The sequence below is a fragment of the Erpetoichthys calabaricus genome, chromosome 16 (assembly GCF_900747795.2).
Source record: "Erpetoichthys calabaricus chromosome 16, fErpCal1.3, whole genome shotgun sequence".
NCBI lineage: Eukaryota > Metazoa > Chordata > Cladistia > Polypteriformes > Polypteridae > Erpetoichthys > Erpetoichthys calabaricus.
Genome location: NC_041409.2, coordinates 97,897,393 through 97,918,720, shown reverse-complemented (window position 1 = coordinate 97,918,720; position 21,328 = coordinate 97,897,393). Strand labels below are relative to the sequence as shown.

Sequence of the window (21,328 nt, the reverse complement as noted above, 5' to 3'; positions counted from 1 at the left end):
ATTTACATCAAAATGTGCGAATTACGAATGGATCAGCAGCAAGCGGACCGTTCACCGACGTACTCTTAAGACAGGCCCGAGATGCGACGACATCGTGCCGCTGAACACCTGACGTCCCAAGGAGGAAGAAAAACAACATGTACGAAAGCGATTACAACTCACCGCCAGGAAATGAACCGCCCGTTTGAAATTGCCAGCTTTCTGGGCTAAGACCGAACTCTAAAACCGGACTTCGGACAAAACAAAAACAAAAAGTAATATCGCGACTTCCGCGAGTGTCATGCTTTTTTTTTTTTTTTTATTGTCAAGCTCTCTCCCCTTGCCCTGCATTAAATAAACAACACAAACACAGAAGACTCGGCGAATATCTTACTCGTAGTCTCTGAAGATCTCGTTGGTGAATTTACAGTGAAAAACTTCTTCGTCCAGTCGGAGATCCGAAGGAACCTTCCGTCTGACAAACGGCTTTCGATGGAGAAGCGGCATCTTTTCTTTTATCTTCGTGCCCTTCTGCGTCTGTTCGCTAGCTTTCCTTCGTCTGGAGTTTCAAAATAAATTGGAGGGAAAGTAAGAGGGAGAAACGGTCACCGGCGAGTCCTCCGCCGTCTTAACTGCCCTGCCGATCAGAAGCAAGTCTGCCAAAACACTGGCTAGGGAGAAAGACGGCAAACGAGAGTCATTATTGAGAAGAAAACTCTCACGAGGAAACTCGGCCCTTTGTTAATGAGACACACGCGCTGCTCTCGCATACACACACACACACACACCCGCACAATTGCTAGTGACGTTAAACACACTTCACAAGAAATGTGCTCGAGCCATGCGGGAGCAAAAAAGAAAAAAAAAGTGTTACCCCAGCCACGAGAATGTGTAAAGCCGCCGGTCGCCTTTGAAAACAGTCCGCTTTGAATTCAACTGTCACTGTATTTCACGCCGCCCCGCAATCCCCCCGACGGACGCTCCGGCGGCAGACAAGTTTTGATCCGCTCTACTTCACTGATGAGGAAGAGACACGGAAAAGCGATATATCCCGCCCCTATGAAAGTTCTCGCTTCCCATTGGCTTTTGCTTAAGCAGCCTACTAAATTCCACCAATCATTGACGCCTTGAGGAACGTTTGTTTGAAAAGAGGGCGGGACTTTTGGCGCCAGTCGCCGTAGTAGCGCGCGGTAACCGAGAGCTGGGGATAAGGAGCTCTGGGGCCTGTCGGAAGCTGCCAGTCTTGACGTTAATGTTGGAGAAACAGCGAGCTGTTCGGCCAAAATGGACACAATGTAAGAAGTGATAGGATACTTACGGGATGTGCTCCGTCTAGATTGGCTAAACGTGGAAATATCTTATGTACCGTTTTGTTCGGAATAATTCCGCTTGATTTTAGGCTTCAGTGATTATGCGAGTGTAAACCTTTTACAATATTGTGCTTGCTACATGTTCGTAGAGTACCGTGAGTCAATAGGGTTTAAAGTCTAAAAAAAATACGAATTATAATCCAGTAAGAGGCAATTCGTCTAATGATCAGCGCAATTTGTGCTTAATTCTTCTCTTTTTATTATAAGTTAGGAGGGGCCCGATGAACACATTCCAGAATTTAAAGTATTTTAATATGATGATATCTCTGTAAAGTGGAGAATATTCAAACGGTACATGATCATCGGCGCTCACTCGAGTGGTGTTTTAAGTGGGGGATAGTTTTTATCCAGGGGCTCCCAACGATAACAAGCATGAGTGTACTTGATGTGTTTAAATACACATTAGCCTAATAAATAATGTCTAGTATTTATTATCAATACTGTATTCATTATATGTTGGTATGTACTACTATTTTCAGTTGGTACTTGTGTACTAAACAGTTTATAGCACACATCCAAGTAAATAGTTTAATTGTACTAAGTACACTTGACAGTAAATGTGAAAAATTGCATGCCGGATGCAAACAAGGCTAAGATGGGAAATGAGTGTTGTATTTCACATAATATGATACAATGTATGACATACAAAAATAAATTAATAAATTCCAGGTGACTGCTACCTCATGCATTTATCATCCAGGGTTTGAGTGTCACACCCAGACAAGTCACAAGTTTAAACTTCTTGTCATGTAAATTTCCCCTTGGGATTAATAATGTATCTATCTATCTATCTATCTATCTATCTATCTATCTATCTATCTATCTATCTATCTATGTGTTCCTTTTGTGGATGCAACCAGCTGGACCTGCAGTATTCAAGTGTTAATGCCTTCAAATGTGTATCAGGACAGGTCTGACCATCTTGCTACCAACCTACAAGACCTGCAATTGATAGCAGCAGGTCTCCATTATCCAAGCCAGAAGGTTTTTTTATTTTATTTTATGTGTGTTTAAGAATTTGTTTTTTGTGTTTTATACGTTTGGGACAAAGACACGCTTGTCTTTGATTTACCCCACTACTACACAGTTTAAAATTACAAATCACACAATTCAGACCTGATTAAAGTGCACACTGAAGATTTTCATTTTAAGGGTATTTACATACATTTTGGTCCCACCATGCAGTAACAACACTTTTTCTTATACTTATTGTATGTATTATGCTCTACAGATTGCGAGAGACCTCATATCAGATCTGGAGGACATCCTCAAATATACAGTGGGGCAAAAAAGTATTTAGTCAGCCACCAATTGTGCAAGTTCTCCCACTTAAAAAGATGAGAGATGCCTGTAATTTTCATCATAGGTATACCTCAACTATGAGAGACAACATGAGAAAAAAAATCCAGAAAATCACATTGTCTGATTTTTAAAGAATTTATTTGCAAATTATAGTGGAAAATAAGTATTAAGTCACCTACAAACAAGCAAGATTTCTGGCTCTCACAGACCTGTAACTTCTTCTGTAAGAGGCTCCTCTGTCCTCCACTCGTTACTTGTATTAATGGCACCTGTTTGAACTCGTTATCAATATAAAAGACACCTGTCCACACCCTCAAACAGTCACACTCCAAACTCCACTATGGCCAAGACCAAAGAGCTGTCAAAGGACACCAGAAACAAAATTGTAGACCTGCACCAGGCTGGGAAGACTGAATCTGCAATAGGTAAGCAGCTTGGTGTGAAGAAATCAACTGTGGGAGCAATTATTAGAAAATGGAAGACATACAAGACCACTGATAATCTCCCTCGATCTGGGGCTCCACGCAAGATCTCACCCCGTGGGGTCAAAATGATCACAAGAACGGTGAGCAAAAATCCGAGAACCACACGGGGGGATCCTAGTGAATGACCTGCAATGAGCTGGGACCAAAGTAACAAAAGGCTACCATCAGTAACACACTACGCCGCCAGGGACTCAAATCCTGCAGTGCCAGACGTGACCCCCCACTTAAGCCAGTACATGTGCAGGCCCGTCTGAAGTTTGCTAGAGAGCATTTGGATGATCCAGAAGAGGATTGGGAGAATGTCATATGGTCAGATGAAACCAAAATAGAACTTTTTCGTAAAAACTCTACTCGTCATGTTTGGAGGAGAAAGAATGCTGAGTTGCATCCAAAGAACACCATACCTACTGTAAAGCATGGGGGTGGAAACATCATGCTTTGGGGCTGTTTTTCTGCAAAGGGACCAGGACGACTGATCCGTGTAAAGGAAAGAATGAATGGGGCCATGTATCGTCAGATTTTGAGTGAAAACCTCCTTCCATCAGCAAGGGCATTGAAGATAAAACATGGCTGGGTCTTTCAGCATGACAATGATCCCAAAACACACCGCCCGGGTAACGAAGGAGTGGCTTCATAAGAAGCATTTCAAGGTCCTGGAGTGGCCTAGCCAGTCTCCAGATCTCAACCCCATAGAAAATCTTTGGAGGGTGTTGAAAGTCTGTGTTGCCCAGCGACAGCCCCAAAACATCACTGCTCTAGAGGAGATCTGCATGGAGGAATGGGCCAAAATACCAGCAACAGTGTGTGAAAACCTTGTGATTACTTACAGAAAATGTTTGACCTCTGTCATTGCCAACAAAGGGTATATAACAAAGTATTGAGATGAACTTTTGTTATTGACCAAATACTTTTTTTTCCACCATAATTTGCAAATAAATTCTTCAAAAATCAGACAATGTGATTTTCTGGATTTTTTTTTTCTCATTTTGTCTCTCATAGTTGAGGTATTCACCTGCATTATCATCATTCTTTAATTTAATATTATTTATTGTATCAGTATGCTGCTGCTGAAGAATGTGAATTTCCCATTGGGATTAATAAAGTATCTATCTATCTATCTATCTATCTATCTATCTATCTATCTATCTATCTATCTATCTATCTATCTATCTATACCTGTGATGAAAATTACAGGCCTCTCTCATCTTTTTAAGTGGGAGAACTTGCACAATTGGTGGCTGACTAAATACTTTTTTGTCCCACTGTATCTCCACGACACTCTGAAAGAATACAACATGGGAGAAACTGGCAGCCAAACGGCATTGTGCACCTACAAAGATGATGAAAGTAGGAGCCATAGGGAGAATTTCAGGGCAGTGTAAGAAGATCTGGGGCCAGTGGAGGCACAGCTGGTGCAACTCCTTTTAAATTTATCAGTGTGTGTTGGCTGTACCATTGATAATGATGTAGTTGCAGAATCTGTCACCAACTTGGCATCTTGTTACTGAAGGTTAATAGTCAAATGTACTTTGATCCTTATGTTTCTATTTGTTTTATTATGCAATATGCTGTAAACTTTTGAGAAACTTTTTTCTTCACTCTGTACACCTCCGACTACAAATATAACAGCTCCAAAGGTAGCCAATCAAGTGGAAGCCAGCAGAAGTGGAAAAAGTAGTCACAAATCTACTCAAGTAAAGGTATTACTCTATAGACAAAAATTTGCTTAAGTAAAAGTATCTGACATGGAAAGAACCATAAAATCGTGTATAATGTGTGCAATTTTCACTCATTTTAGTTGGCTAAAAATTCGGATGCACATTATACATGAGATATATTTTTAAAGCAGTAGTTTCTCACAAAAGCAACATAAAATATCTGTTGCTGGTTCTGTGTCCACTTTCGCTGTATGTTTGCCATCTCCGGCTACAGTGTCAGCAGCTGCAGGGGGTGGGGGTGGGGGGTGAGCTTCATCGGAGGCAATGCAATCTCTTTTCTACCTCTTGCCATTGTAAGTGGTGGTCCACCCAGGCAAATGTTGCCATAGAGACGCATCATCTACATGAATGTGTTTAGCATCACCATGAGCTGATGCTGGTACCTCACTTTCGTTTTCGATCTCGATCTCCACATCACTTGCACAGAAATCAGTCTGACAAGTCAGAGTCCAATTGAAAATAATAGAATATACGCAAAATGTCGTCCACTGAATATTTTGCTTTGTGCCTTTGCTTCTGTCTTTTGCCAGATAGCGATGCCATTTTTGGTCTTTGCTACCTCACAGACATGCAGAGATTAGATGTCACAAGTCAACGAGTCTAACATTCCTCCAAGCTAGGAGAGTCTACCTTTACTGTAATGGTGAGTTTTTTCTGTGTTTACAGCTGATTATTGCCCTCACCCCTGCTGTCGACACAAGTCGACATCTGCCATGGAAGAGTTAATAAAATCTTAAAAAGTTAAGGCTCCGCATTATATCCGAATTTCTTTTTTTTTTTTACCTGAAAGTTTTGGGCTCAATCAGCATGCACAATATAGACAAGGGCACATTATATGAAAGATTTTACGGTACTCAAGTAAACGTAAGTAGGCTTGGAAAAAGTTATTTTAATAAAAGTACAATTTAGTTACTATAGATAAAAGGGTAAATTAGTACAAATTAGTAAATATCCTATGTGCATTGGAAAGTAGAAAAAGAGAATATACATAGCAATAACAGGGTGTAATAGAGTGTATTGTAAATGATGTACTGGCAATCAAATTTAGCCTGTACATGTCTATGAAATACAAAAATAATTACTAAAAAATCTAGACAAACCACATAGCAGCTGTCTTTGTTTAAATTTCCACTTCTTGTACATGTCTATCATGTTATGTGTTGGACTTTTTCTTTGCAAACCTTCCAGTTAAAAGGGGTACTGCTGGCTTGGCACCCCAACCGTTGTACTCGTGACTGGCAAGTTTATCACAATCTGTAAAACTCTGCACTTCTCTGGAAAAAAATTGAACTATCTGAGCTGCTTTTCGTTGTGCTTCGTTGTGCATAGAAATATGCAATTTGTTGTATAGAGAACTGAAAAAAAGTAGCTATTGGAAGATTATAAATTTAAACACAACCTAAATGACGCTGATTTAAGATGTTGTAAGAAAAGACATAAAACGGGGGCCGTCCCCGTTTAGTGAAGGTTTGTCGATAATTATAATTTGGTCTTTACAGAATTGGTCGTAGTAAGAACGACAGACATTTGTATAATGATTTGTGAAATTTGTATAATAAATTTGTATAATAAATTTGTGAATTTCCCCTTGGGATTAATAAAGTATCTATCTATCTATCTATCTATCTATCTATCTATCTATCTATCTAATGAAATAGCAGGAAGTGGTGTGTTAAGCAGGTGACATTCTGGGAACTGGAAGTGACATCATCTGGAGGTGGGACTTGGAAGATTGGGACCAGAAGTGATATCATAAGCCGTAAGTGTTCCTTATTGGGGTGATTCTTCAGTTGTTCTGTGGGGAAAAGAGATGAGGGAGTTAAAGTATAGCGCCAACCCCTGGTCTGTCGAGCAATTACCATTATTTGAGCCCATAAAGTGTCTCCCATTCGCGCGTGTGTGACAAAGTGTCAGACTGCCTCAGCCATTTATGGGAGTGTGTGTGACAATCCACAACCATGCAGGGCCAATTGACCATCTTACACCCCTCTAATTGAAAAAAGAAGGTAATTTTGTGCTTTGAATTCTAACTGTATCATTAAACAAAATAATGAACAAGCATACATTTGTATAATAATACACAATTTAAAACAATAACACACACAAAAGTTTTTATTTTTTGAGGGAATACTTGTGTTAACTGCGGTGGGCTGGCACCCTGCCCCTGGGTTTGTTTCCTGCCTTGCACCCTGTGTTGGCTCCAGCAGACCCCCGTGACCCTGTAGTTAGGATATAGCAGGTTGGATAATGGATGGATGGATGGATATTTGTGTTAAATTTAAAAGGGAGAGGCACCTCATCTCAGTATGTTCAATTTAGATTTGGCACGGCTCTCTTTTAGGTGTGTTCGCATATAATGCACAAAGCACCTACTGCAAAAGCTCCTCTGTCTGTCTGCATGTCCGTCTGCCTGTCCACATTAAACAATTTGGCCCCACCATGGACCACATTTGTTAAGATGTGGCACACTTATACTCTTAAGAGAAATGTGTCAAAAAAAGTTACATTTCTGTTCAGATATCTCAAAGAGACGGCACTGTAAGAAATTATAAAATGTTGAAATTTCCCATTGAAAAGCACAGACGAATTTGCAAACTCACCCATCTTAAAACGGCAAAGCGTTCTGTGCGACTTCAACTAGGAATGAGTTTATGGTTTCAGTTGTGCCTTGCAAGCGTTTGCTTGAACGTGCATGTTTTGTAGGTTTTCCTCTTTTACTTGTCTGACAGCTTTGCGGATGCCCAATGAAAGTGAGTCGGACACCGGGCAGAGCGTGTTAGTAAACAGCTAATACAACATCGCCCTCTCCTGGTGCTGTTAACTATTAAAAAAAGTCACTTCTCTGGAAACAAATGGAGAGGTAAAGAAATTATGTAATAATAATAATAATAATAATAATTCATTACATTTATATAGCGCTTTTCTCAGTACTCAAAGCGCTATCCACACAGGGAGGAACCGGGAAGCGAACCCACAATCTTCCACAGTCTCCTTACTGCAAAGCAGCAGCACTACCACTGCGCCACATGTAAGCACATTGTGACCAGTGGGGGGCATTGCAGTACCCCCAAACCTCGGACACCACCACACAAACACGAGTCTCGGGTTCAAATAAGTGATTCATTAACAAAAATACCTTAACAAGGCCTATTCCAATACACATAGTTCCTCTTTTATTTCCCTTTATTCTACCCTCCACACCTCCATTCGAACTTTGCTGTCCTTCCAGCCGACTGTGACTCGTCTGGATGTGGCAGAATGGATCCACTTATCCTGGACCTGGGAGTACTTCTGGTGCCAGGGTATAATCCGATGGAAGTACTTGAGGGTCAATCAGAAGTCCCAACCAAGGAGAACAGCTCCTAACAGTACCCCCTGGTGGCACGCAGGGACCCTAACAGGGCTGCTGTACGGCACTACCACTCCCAGCATTCCTTGAAGTTGTCCATTGGTGTACCCGGCTCCAGGGTTGCTGCCACCTAGCAGTTTGGGGGAGCGTGTAGCTTGAACAATTGAGCTCCTCCTGCCCTTCCTTCAAGATGGCCTCCCGGCTGGGTAATGTTCCTCCGCCAGCATACCCATTTTTCAGATGGCAACCTCTGTCCAGATCCTTGGGTAGGCAGGGAACCTCCTGCCCCTTTTCATTCCTGTTTGGCATGGGGTGAGAGTCCATTCCATTACAACATATAAGACTGAATTGAGTGAACAAAATTATCTGCAAGTTATTATTGTAAAGAACTCACATTATCAACCTGCAACTAAATGGACTTTGAACTCTTAAATTACACAAGAAAGGTGCAGCTGCCCTAACTAACATAAATACAGGACGGGTTCAGCAATGGCAGTGGAGTTTATGCCTGATCTCTGCTGCCCAGCCCCTGGTCTTTCAGTCCCAGAGATGCTCAAACAATCGTGGCAAGCCCCTGGTCTTCTTGCCCATAATGTGCCATTCATATTTCCATTACACAATAAATAAGTTGTTTTCCAAGTTCTTATTTATTTATATAACTTGAATAGATTACTGTGTTTTAACTGGTATTAATTGCCAGACAGGGAACTTATTTTAATTGCTTTTCTCCTTTCATTGGGTAATATTGATAGAGATTTTATGCCACTATTGGTCATATATTAACAGATATTTGTCCAGTGTTAATTATAGGATACTGTATTTGGGTATAATTTCAAGAATGTGATTTTTAAGAAACCTGAAGAGCAATTAGTCACAGACTCTCCACCGCTAACACATATTCAGTCGATGCCATTGTCACATCACCTGAATTGCAGTCTGCTGTGTATGAAAGCCACTGAGCCACCACACGTCCCTGTTGGGCTCCATTTTTAACTTCATTGTAAAGTGCTGCTAATAAGCTCAAATCTAATGTCATATACTAACACATGAATTGCATTATATTATTGCTATTACTTTAGAATATAACTCATTGTTACAAAACTATTTAATAAACAGAAATGTAATACCTGACACTGGGATTAAGTAAATAAAATGTGGAATGCTACAACTTTGATATCAGTTAACTTTAGTCACCAGAAACACCTAAAAGTAATGCCATGTGGACATAGTCTGGCTTGTTCTGTTATGTACTGCCAACTGGAATAGCATTCTGTGGAAAGTGCTGTTGTACTTGCACCATCAACATAGAAAAAAAAAAATAATAATCTACTGCTTTTAATTACATAAAATCTCTTTTTACCCCTATGTTAATTCTATTCTTTTCCACAACTTTTTTCGCAAGCTAATGATCAATTTCATTCTCTTTCACCCCAATGTGTGCAGTGGATGAAGCCTGAAAACAACGAGGATTGAGTTAAGCACATTTATGTTAGGTAGAATGCCAAATGGAGAGGGGCTGGGTGGTCTTTTGGCCCCCTTTGAACCCCTGCAGATTTTTTTTTGTCCTCCCAGCCATATGACCTCATCACAGGACTCATCTTTACAGACTTACATTATGATGATGTATATGAGGACGCTACCCACCTACTAATTATATAGCTATGTTTTATAAAATTGTATGGATTTATTTACTTTTTCTTTGTTACTTCATTAATATTCTTATTCTTCATTAATAAACTAATTATATAGCTATGTTTTATAAAATTGTATGGATTTATTTACTTTTTCTTTGTTACTTCATTAATATTCTTATTCTTCATTAATAAACTAATTATATAGCTATGTTTTATAAAATTGTATGGATTTATTGTATTAACTTTTTCTTTACTTCATTAATATTCTTATTCTTTATTAATAAACTAATAATATTAATAAACTAATTATATATTTGTGTTTTATAAAATTGTATGGATTTATGTATTTACTTTTTCTTTGTTACTTCTTCATTAATATTCTTATTCTTCATTAATAAACTAATAATATTAATAAACTAATTATATATCTATGTTTTATAAAAATTGTATGGATTTATCAACTTTATCATTGTTACTTCTTCATTAATAACCTTATTCTTCATTAATAAACTAATAATACTAATTAATAAACTAAATATATATCTGTTTTACAAAATTGTATGGATTTATTAACTTTATCATTGTTACTTCTTCATTAATAATCTTATTCTTAATTAATAAACTAATAATATTAATAAACTAATTATATAGCGATGTTTTATAAAATTGTATGGATTTTTTTATTAACTTTTTCTTTACTTCATTAATATTCTTATTCTTTATTAATAAACTAATAATATTAATAAACTAATTATATATGTTTTATAAAATTGTATGGATTTATCAACTTTATCATTGTTACTTCTTCATTAATAATCTTATTCTTTATTAATAAACTAATAATACTAATTAATAAACTAATATATATCTATGTTTTATAAAATTGTATGGATTTATTTATTAACTTTTTCTTTGTTACTTCTTCATTAATATTCTTATTCTTTATTAATAAACTAATAATATTAATAAACTAATTATATATCTGTTTTATAAAATTGTAAGGATTTATTTTACTTTTTCTTTGCTACTTCATTAATATTCTTATTCTTTATTAATAAACTAATAATAATAAAGTAATTATATATCTATGTTTTACAAAATTGTATGGATTTATTTATTTACTTTTTCTTTGTTACTTCTTCATTAATATTCTTATTCTTTTTTGTAACTTTCTCTTGGAGTACTTTGAGCTCCATTCTTTGTATGGAAATGTGCAATAGAAATTAACATTGTTACCTGCAATGTTAGAGAAGGAAAGTGTTTACAGATAACATGAAGCTCCATTGTTAAATTCTCACATTGTTTTATAAGTCATCTATTTAGTTATTGATATTATTTGTTATTTAATAATTATTATTTATGATATACACTGTTCTATTAATGAATTGTGTATATATTTTATAATTTATATATTTTATTTATATTGATATTATATATATTATTTTATTTATATATATTATATATATGTATAATTTATTAAAGTTATGTATTATTATCCCTTTATATTCCTCTCGAGGCAAAGTCATTGGAGTTAAGCAACTAAACATTTCACTGCATATTGTATGACATATATAATTTGTATCTGACAAATAAAAAAAAAATTGATTTGAATATTAAACTACATAACGCAGTGACAAACTATATTAGTACACATTAAATCAATATTTGGATAACGGATTTAGTATTTTGTTTGCCTTGCTATTTTTAATATTTTTATACAGTATACAAATGAATGGAATTCATCAATAAACTATAATTTGGAATTATGCTACTACATTTAATTTTGTGGATAAATAATTTTGCAAGTAAAATTAAGAGATTTGTTACAAACTTATATGACATACGTTACTTTTCGTATAACAAAATAGGATTATCAGTATTCTCAGTATTTGTTTTGCTATTCATTTTTTTTTGTTTCTAAAATACTTCATTAAAGTAAGGTAAACATTTTTGGAACGTACACAGTTACAGAAAATATGTTCAATACATGCATTATTTTCACCACAAAAGCCGCATACATTGAATATATCTGGGATATATTTAGATATTAATTACACTGTAACATACATAACATGTATGAATGATGATTCTGTGATATTTCTTTCCACTTATTTGTCAAAATATATATATGAGAAAGTGACCACACCATTTTGAGTCATCCCTGTAAGTTTATGCTCACTTCAACTGCACATCAGGAGGGGTTTGCGGAATTCGTACATACTTAATAAACACTTGGTTAAACATTTGTCTGCGACGCCGATCCCATTGATAGAAGTTGATCCAAGGTCTTCACGTACTAAATGCCTATTTTTGAAACCTGTCTCTTTCATAAGGGATCGCAGCTATGACAGATGAATTTTCCTTTAAAGAACCTGTGGAGTTGTTTTCAAGTAAGAATTCGGAATACGTGCTCTCCATCCTAACGTCATCGGCGTGTTTTCATTTTCCCATCTTCTCTATCTCCTCAGTAGAGCGCAGAAGAGCAGAGCCAATCAAATTACACGCATCTAATGACGTTTTGCGGCCTTCTTTTTACGTACCAAGCATGCGCGTCTCAAAATAATGACGTTGCCTTTAGTGGTAACCCGCCCCTTCCCGTGACCCGGCACTGATTCCCCGTAAGGGCAGCTCAGCATTACATACGTGACACTTTTAAATGTGTCTCCCTCCAGTCAAATTGCGAAGTTTCTGGATTACCTCTAGTGTGGTAAAGCGGTAGGTGCCTTCTTGGAGTCTCTGATTAGACTTGTGGTGGAGTTCCTTGCGCGGGCGTGAAACGGATGGAGTCGTAGGGCTGGTGCTTTTTAAACAGCTGCGTCTGGTCGTAGCTTTACTAGCCGCGTCTGTGCTACGTTGACACTACCAGCGCCTGCTGTTAACTTTAATTTTTGGTTTTGTTCAAAGTGGCGATCGGGCTCGCTACCCCGCAGTCAATGGCTTTATTCGCCTAAGCACATCTCAAACTGGAAATTTTGTGTTCTTTTTGTGGCTACAGATAATCGGGACTTTCCCCACTCGCCTGTCCCAGCTGGCTATATAAGCGCTCGGCTCAGTCGGATGTTTCAGGTGTTGGACTCACAAAGAAAGCAAACATGGTGTTGGCCGACCTGGGAAGGAAGATCACCTCGGCGCTGCGATCACTTAGCAATGCAACGATCATCAACGAGGAGGTACGTGGTCGTCTTCGTGAGTCGGGGGGGAAGCCAGCGGTTAGCTGAAGGCCTCCATTTAAGTTATTCTTAACAGGTTGTTCAACTCGGCTTTTCGGTTAAATAGACATCAGAAATGTCAGATGTTGACTTTTCATACTTATTTATCCGCTGGATTCCATCTAATGTTTACTTAATATGACCACTTCAAGTTTCATGTGTGTGTCCGTCGGGCTCAGTATGAATAGACTGTGTGTGTTTGGTTTTCACCCTCAATTATTCCACAGTGTAACGTTTACTTGGAAAAGATCATTCATATATTAAATGTAATGAATAGCGTCATTGTTGCGTGTTTTGATTTCCATGGCCAGGTCTAAATTCTGGCTGCGTCTTCACCCCATTATTCTTCTTGCTATGTACAATTGACTTTACCCCAGGTGACTTGTCCGTCAAACTTATTACATTTGCAAATGCCAAAAGAGTAGTGGCACTGTGGCAAAGGATTTGGAAAGTTGGTTCAAATCCTGCTACTGTCAGAAGGGATCCTAATTACCTGTAATTGGCTATCTTATCTCTCTCTTTCCCCCTTCACCACCTAATAGCTACTGTGTGGCCATTGTACTCGCACAATAATGGCTGCTGTTGCCATCATCCAGATGGGTGCTATACATTGGTGGTGTTTGAAGTGTTTCCCCTCTAAGTGCTTTGAGTAGCAGTATAATTATTTATTTTTGTTATTATTACCAAAAGAGAACCTACTCTGTTGGGCCCTTGAGCAAGACTCATAACCTGAAAGTTTCTCCTAACCCTGCACTCTGACCCCCAACGGTCATACAAACAGACAATTTCCTCCTGGGGCATTAATAAAGTATATCCAATCAAAGAAAAAAAAAAATCAAATTAATAGGCTTTGTTTCAAACAATGTCGAGTCCTTATACAAACGTGAGAGACAGAGAGGTATTGTAATGGTGCCGGACAAGTTACATCAGCCAGGGATGTCACCAAAAGCCTGAAAGTTTCTCCTAACCCTGTACTCTGACCCCCAATAAAAAAAAAATCAAATTAAATAGGCTTTGTTTCAAACAATGTCGAGTCCTTATACAAACGTGAGAGACAGAGAGGTATTGTAATGGTGTCGGACAAATTACATCAGCCAGGGATGAGTCACCAAAAGACTGAGGTGCCATTGCATCATCTATAATGGGAGAGCCTATAATTACAGCTCGGCATAGTCGTAGGTGCTTTTTTCAACTAGTGCGGCAAAAGGCAAGTAGTCCTTTTAAGGATAAGGAGCAGAGAATTGATCTGTTGTGACACTCTGCAGCGACAGTACACTATAAAAGTGCCTTCATAGAATGAATTTGCTTGTGTAAATTGAAAGCCTTTCCACTCTATGAATGTGCTGCTCTACAGGGCACAGAAAGTGTATCACATTGTGCCAGCGTGTAGTGTGCTTCATAATGTGGCTCACAATCATGGCTTGCCTGTACCAGAAGCGATGCAGTATGATGAATCTGACCCACCAAGTGATCAACATTACAACTTCGTTTGAATGTAATTAGCAGAATGTAAAAACGGGTAATCAGAGGTAGGATTTATTTTTTAACCAATTCATTTCATTTGTGGTCAATATCACATATAGTATGGCCCTTATATTCCTTAGTTCATTGGCCACATCTCTTAAAGCATCCAATATTCATTTTGTGACTCCAGAACAGCGTCTGTCTGCACAAAGCCAGATGGTCGTCCATTTGTTTCCGAGGCAGAGCTGCATGTGAGCCAGTGCCCGAAGACAGGCTTGGCCAGGCAGCACCATCACCGCCTGACCATCACATGGAGGTCGGCTTTTGTAATATTGTCTGAAACAGAATAAACAGATGGCGGGCTGCAACTCGCCTTTTCACATCGACTATGATATCAGACCATTTCTTTTTTTTATTTCGGACACTGTGCGACTTTCTGAACTTGCACTTTCGAGTGTCTCTGCCACACGTTTGCTGCTTATACTACTGCGTAAGCCAAAAAACAGTACGTTTTTCTTTGCCTTCACTTTGCATACTGAAATGTTCACTTTTTTCACGTGCTTTTGCCATTGTCTTTTAACTAAACACTGAGTGGAAGGTGGTTTTTATATTGATTTGCATATAAACATATGTTAAATTCTGTGAGGAGTCGGGGTGGGGTGGCAGGCTCATGCACATGTGTTACATTTCACACTGACCAGGATTTATGGAGCGCAAGTGTGTGGAAGTTGGCTTATGCACAATTTTGTGCATCTGAATTTTTTTGTGTGTACGCACACTTCGACTTTTGGTCTGTATGCCATGTTTTAGTGTGAATTCTACGCACGGCATTATGCATAAGGCCCCTTGTCACTACTGTTAGCTTGAGGGGGTGCCTGTAGCCCATTCAGGTTGCACAGGTAGTCCATCTCCTCCAGGATGGCACATCCATATGTGCCCTCACAAGAAGTTCTCAAAAGCATGGAGGAGATACCGGGTGACTGGCTGTTACACAAGGAGTGCTCAAGGCAGGTGAAGTTGATTCACAATCACTTGTGCTTCCTAACTGGACACATTGATATCCCAGAAGCTTAAATGACTTGCTGTTAGACTGTGATGATTAAGTGTTCCCTTCATTTTTTTGAGCACGAATTTTGCTTTGCACCCTTCCCCACCATAACCTCTCGTCTAAGGAGGAGGAAGAGTGAAAGCTTTAGGGCCGGTTTATACTTCACAGTCAGAACACGTACCTGTATGTATCATGGCTGCCATGCTTTCCCAGCGTTCATTTGATGTGTCCTCTGAGCACGTCCACAGAAATTAACACAACACAAGTTGCAGTACCAGCAAAAAGTCGGGCAGGTGACGCAGTGCGATGAATTTGGAATGTGACGTCAGAGTCTCTGTTTACTATCTACATGGGACAGAAAGCTGCTATGTGGATCGTACAGGATCGATGTGCACGCTTCGATGTTTGATGAATGGTTCAATGTGGCGAAGCAAAATGCTGACATACAAATGCGTTCGTGGTGCTTTTATTTTCAAGCGTCGCATATTCGCCAACGTAATGACACGATACATTTTAAAAGTCTCACATAGCATGTTCTTTGATGTCTTTTTTTTTTTTTTTTTTGCACCTTCACAACAGCATCAGAATGTATGGCAGCGTATTTGAGCCGCAGAGAAAAAAAATTAAGGACACGGTAAAAAGGTGTATTTTGTGATTAAAGTGGAAATTTTGGCTTTAATTTTGAAATGTCCACTTTAATCTCGTAGTTTATTTTATCATTGAAGTAGACCACCATAAATGTCATCTTAAAACCAAGCCAGTTGTTAATTACTACGTGCTTCTGGGGTTTCCTCCTGAACTGATAGCAGCGACACGCAGCAATCGCCACACAGAACACATTACATTTATGATATTCCAGCTCTCAGCACACTTAGAATCCTAAGATTTATAACATTCATGATTAAATGCATTAAAGCATGTATGTTACATTTCAGAGAAGTCATTAACTTAATTTAAATAATGAATACTGTTAATAATATTACACATGTGGGGGCAGCACGGTGGCAGAGCAGTAGCGCTGCTGCCTCGCAGGGAGTCACTTCCCTGGTGTTCCCTGCCTGGAGTTTGCATATTTTCCTGGTGGGTTTCCACAGTGGCTCCAGTTTCCTTACAAAGACACGAAGGTTTGGGGATTTGGTGACGCTAAAATGATGCGTGTGTGTGTGTGTGTGCTTGTATTCACTTTGCGATGAGCTGATGCCCTGTCCAGGGATTGTTTCTGTCTCTCACCAGATGCTTGCTGGAATGGGCACATGATGTCTGATGCCACTTGTGTAACTTAATTCCAAATATTGTTTAAAAGTAAAAGTGAAAATAATGCATATGTAACAATTCCCATGAAAATAACAATCTCTTTAAATTGTACATCCTGTTAACCAAACCCGGGGGTTGGCAAGTGAAGTGAGCAGGGGGCAGAGCCCCTAGTTGTTGTTATTGTTATTGATTTATTTATTATTATTAATTTGTTGGTTTTTTGTCTCTGCTTGTGAGTGTGTGCGGGTCGGGCCAAGGCTGGGTGCGTCCTCGGAAATGCCACCAAAAAAAAAAAAACTGTCTCTTCGACGGTGTGAATCTTAGTGGCACCGGACCGCTACAAATGGATACAGTGGCATACTTGATATTTGGGATAAAGACGCATTTCTCCTCCATTTTTCCCCCTCTGCTCCACAGTTTAAAATTACAAATCAAATGGCGATTTACTTTTTTTTTCGGTGGGGATCCCAGGAATGCACCCAGCCTTGGCCCGACTCACACGCACTCCCTCACTGAGACAGAAAAGCAACTGGTAATAAAACAGAAATTGAAAAATGTATTAAACAACAACTACGGTGGGCTGGTGCCCTGCCCGGGGTTTGTTTCCTGCCTTGCGCCCTGTGTTGGCTGGGATTGGCTCCAGCAGACCCCCGTGACCCTGTAGTTAGGGTATAGCGGGTTGGATAATGGATGGATTAAACAACAATAAACAAAATATAACAATCCCACCCTAGTTCCCTTTACGGTGATATACAATAAACACGAATTCAACAATAACAAACAACTAATAAAAACCACACATGGTGAAGTCCATAAAAAATGGCACCTGATGAAATGAAATGATGGAGAAAGATAGTCCAGAGATCAGCTCGCTGTATGTGAATGTAAAGGTCAGTCCTACTGGTATTTCCTGATGAGGTGATGATGTGTGAATGGGATCAGGAGCGCTCCTTTCTTCGCAAGTTGACTACAAAACCTCATACAGTCCTCATGCAGCAGGAAGACACCAGACAGTCCATACACCCGAAACAGTAGACGATCCAGGACAAAACAATGATTCACAGGAAGTAAACGGGTAGGCAAACAGACAAGCAACTCAAGATACGAAACAACAAAAGACTTCTTCCTCTTTCTTTCTTTCTGTAGAACTGGCCTCCTTTTAAATCTTGCGCCTGCCTCCTTGTCCCCAGCAGCACCCTCAGCAGATGACCAATCGGAGCCACTGGAGGGACTGCTGGGAGCTGAAGTTTCATTCCCCAGTAGTGCCACTACAGCATATCCCTGCATGCAATCATAGACATCATCAGGTGCTGAGGATTTTCTCTGGTGATGCTCTGCCAAGCCTCTAATGCAGCCATCTTCAGCTCCTGTTTGTTTTTTGTTTTTTTTCTTGTTCCCGTAGGTTTTCTCTTCAGCATATGGAAGGTATGCTCAGTTGGATTTAAATCAGGGGACTGGCTTTGCCATTTCAAGAATTTTCCTTTTTTCCACTTAGATAAACTCCTATGCTGCCTCAGCTGTATGCTTGGATCACTATCTTGTTGTAAAATGAAGCACCATCCACTGAGTTTGGTGGCTTCTACTGGAACTTGAGCGGATTAGACATTTCTGTATGCCCTAGAATTCATTGTGCCACTGCCATCAGCAGTTCCATCTTCAATGAAGAGATGTGTGCCAGGACCTGTGGCAGCCGTACATGCCCAAGCCATAACACCCTACCACCATGTTTAACTAATGAGGTGGTTCTCGGGCAGTTCCTTTTCGTCTGCACACTTTGCTCTTGCCATTACTCTGATCAGGTTCGTCTTTGCCTCGTCTGTCCATGAGACCCTTTTATTATGGAATTCTATAGGGTGGTCCAGATCTAACTGTGCAACTTCTAATGCAATGCAATAATTGCATAATTAGATCTGGACCACCCTGTACAGGACCCTTTAAGTCGTCTTTTTTTTTTTTTTTTTTGAAAGAAAAAAAAGAACCCTGGTACTGTCTCATTGGCACTGCCTTCGCATTAAACAAAGGATACAATTCAAAGTTTAATGTTAAAAGTCTTTACATGGCAGTTCACCAACCTGTTTAATAGATTTAATTAGTCTTTGCGCCAAGGAGACCTGTTCACTCTGCTAATGCTCGTGTTTTGTCTATCTTGACTTATAAAATTTTCAGAGCCCATGCCTTCAGTCGCTGCTTTGCAAGTACAGAACAGTAACTTTAATATACTACCAGTCAAAAGGTTTTACAACATCCACATTTTTCCAATTTGTATTGAAATTTGAACCGTTCAATTCCAGTGAATAACCTGAAATGCTACAAAGGTAAGCAGTAAATTATGAGAGGATATAAGAAAAGTTTTGGTTACCAAAAACTGAGAAATAATGTGGTTTTCAGAGTTCTACAGAAAAGGCCTTTTCAGGGATCAAGTAACACGTTAACTACGGTATATACTTGCGGATAAGTCGGGACTTGAGTTTACCGAATAATTTCTGGTATTATATAATGTCGGTCGTATAAGTCAAATGTGGAAAACTCACGCTATTGGTCCAAGAGATTATGATATGCTAACGCCCACCTGAGAGAGTAACCACGGCCTTTTTTTCCTATGTGGGTGCAGCAATGCACTGTATCAGCACGGCTTCCTAACCTCGCTCTCTCTATTGTGCCTACGTGACCACGTGGTAACACCCAAACTATTCCGAAGCAACGTTTGCACTGTTTTGTGATTTTTTTTTTGTATCTCATACACCTTTATCGTAAGAGCATCCTTTATCTACGATGGAGCGTTCAATCAGAAGAAAATATGAAGTTGGTTTTAAATTAAAAGTTGTTGAAGTGGCGAAAGAAATTGGCTGCTGGAACAAAATTCGATGTGTCTGAGAAACTGGAGCGAGATTGGTGGAAGCAAGAAGGTGTTTTAAAAAAAAAAAAAAAAAAAAAAAAATTTAAATGTCGTATTTTTGAATGGCCGTATAAGTCAGGGTTTGATTTTATGATCGATTTTTCAGGTTTCAAGACCTGACTTAATACGTGAGTATATACGGTACATACTGCTTTTCTGCAGCGATGGAAGTTAATGAATTCTTGAAAGGTGATACAAGCAATTTCTACGGATTACTAGGCTTTTATTTCCATGTTCTCTTTTACCTGCAGGTTTTAAATGCTATGCTGAAAGAAGTATGTGCTGCTCTGTTAGAAGCAGATGTAAACGTCAAACTCACCTTCCATCTCAGAGAAAATGTCAAGTAAGTTATCCTTAAGGCAATATGCTTATGAATGTGGCTCAAAAAATCGTTTTTATGTAAAGGCAACTTCCAACAGCCATTTAGTTTGGTGTACAGAAATAATAAGAGCATCGTTAACAATTTTAATTTTTTGCTGTAACAATGAATAACTGTTGCTATGACAACAATGGTTTTAAATGAAAGGTGAATATTTACATTTTTTAATGTTTATCTTATATGATTGTGCTTCTACACATTTTGTAGATGCCATCCCTGCGGGATCTGGAAAGGTTGCCTCCCACATTTCGCTCCTCACGTTTCACCCCAGATATTTTTCCTATCACCTACCTAGATCATTTAGTTTTTAAAAATGATTATTGTTATTATTCTTAATAAATTTTATTATTTATATAGTGCCTTTCCCATTCTCGTATATAATTCATGGTAGCCACTTTAATTGCTGTTTTCTGTTTTATACTGTGTGATTATTTGTATGTGTATATTTAATTATGCATTTATTTATTTTTAAGAGCTGCAATTGATTTTGAGGAAATGGCCTCCGGCCTTAATAAAAGAAGAATGATTCAGCACGCAGTTTTCAAAGAACTTGTAAAGGTAACTTAATATATTAGTACTTATTATTTTTTTATGTTTTACAATCCACCTTAATAAAACAAAAAGCGTCTGTGTGCTAATATCTCTTGTTATTCCAAAAGATGGCGCATCACAAACATTTTTAGTAATGCTCTGCATTTGTCTCTCCAACACATGGCACATCACAGACATTTGACACTGCTTTTGCAATTTCCATATCGAATGGCATACAACAGAGACCTATGTATTACATGGTACACTGCAGATATTAATGCTGTGGTCTACGTTTATTACTTAAAATTCAACTCCTCGTAGACAGGTAGCACAGCTAGGTATTTAATATATTGCAAAACTTCAAAACCTCACAATAGTATAATATCTATCAAGGGATGTTATGATCACATTATATTACTCACTAGTGAGACCATGTCTGGAGTATTGTTTGCAATTCTGGTCAACACTCATAACCGCATTTGAAGTTGTACAGATGAGAGCAACCAGGAGCATTCCAGGACCTTGGGACATGTCATACTGTGATAGACTCAGAGAGTTAAACCGGTTTAGTCTTGAGCAGGGAGACTGTGTGGAGCATTTAAAATCTTCAAAGACATTGATAAAATGGATTCAGCAGAATTGTTTGAGCCTAAAGGTAAATCACGTACTTAACACCAGTGGAAATTAAGGGGAAGTGCTCTTAGGAATGA

The 21,328-nt window shown here is 38.7% G+C and overlaps 2 protein-coding genes and 1 long non-coding RNA gene across 3 annotated transcripts in view; 2 read left to right on the top strand and 1 right to left on the bottom strand.

Moving 5' to 3' along the window:
• baz1a (bromodomain adjacent to zinc finger domain, 1A) overlaps nucleotides 1-974 on the bottom strand; it is an 84,956-nt gene extending 83,982 nt beyond the window's left edge. Inside the window, exons 1-2 of the mRNA XM_028822323.2 lie at nucleotides 854-974; nucleotides 374-538 (exon numbers count right to left, since the gene is read on the bottom strand). Coding sequence (XP_028678156.2) covers nucleotides 374-486 — 113 coding nt within the window. The 5' untranslated portion in view covers nucleotides 487-538; nucleotides 854-974. The remainder of the gene's footprint in view (nucleotides 1-373; nucleotides 539-853) is intronic.
• Nucleotides 975-1,117: 143 nt separating this feature from the next.
• On the top strand, nucleotides 1,118-9,881 carry LOC114666441 (uncharacterized). The gene is made up of 4 exons (XR_003718584.2): nucleotides 1,118-1,274; nucleotides 5,385-5,497; nucleotides 6,513-6,613; nucleotides 9,647-9,881. It is a non-coding gene; the product is annotated as an uncharacterized LOC114666441 (long non-coding RNA).
• A 2,518-nt stretch (nucleotides 9,882-12,399) lies between these two features.
• Nucleotides 12,400-21,328, top strand: part of srp54 (signal recognition particle 54) — a 42,380-nt gene continuing 33,451 nt past the window's right edge. Inside the window, exons 1-4 of the mRNA XM_028821301.2 lie at nucleotides 12,400-12,552; nucleotides 12,833-13,007; nucleotides 19,960-20,051; nucleotides 20,561-20,645. Of these exons, the coding sequence (XP_028677134.1) occupies nucleotides 12,930-13,007; nucleotides 19,960-20,051; nucleotides 20,561-20,645 (255 nt within the window). The 5' untranslated portion in view covers nucleotides 12,400-12,552; nucleotides 12,833-12,929. The remainder of the gene's footprint in view (nucleotides 12,553-12,832; nucleotides 13,008-19,959; nucleotides 20,052-20,560; nucleotides 20,646-21,328) is intronic.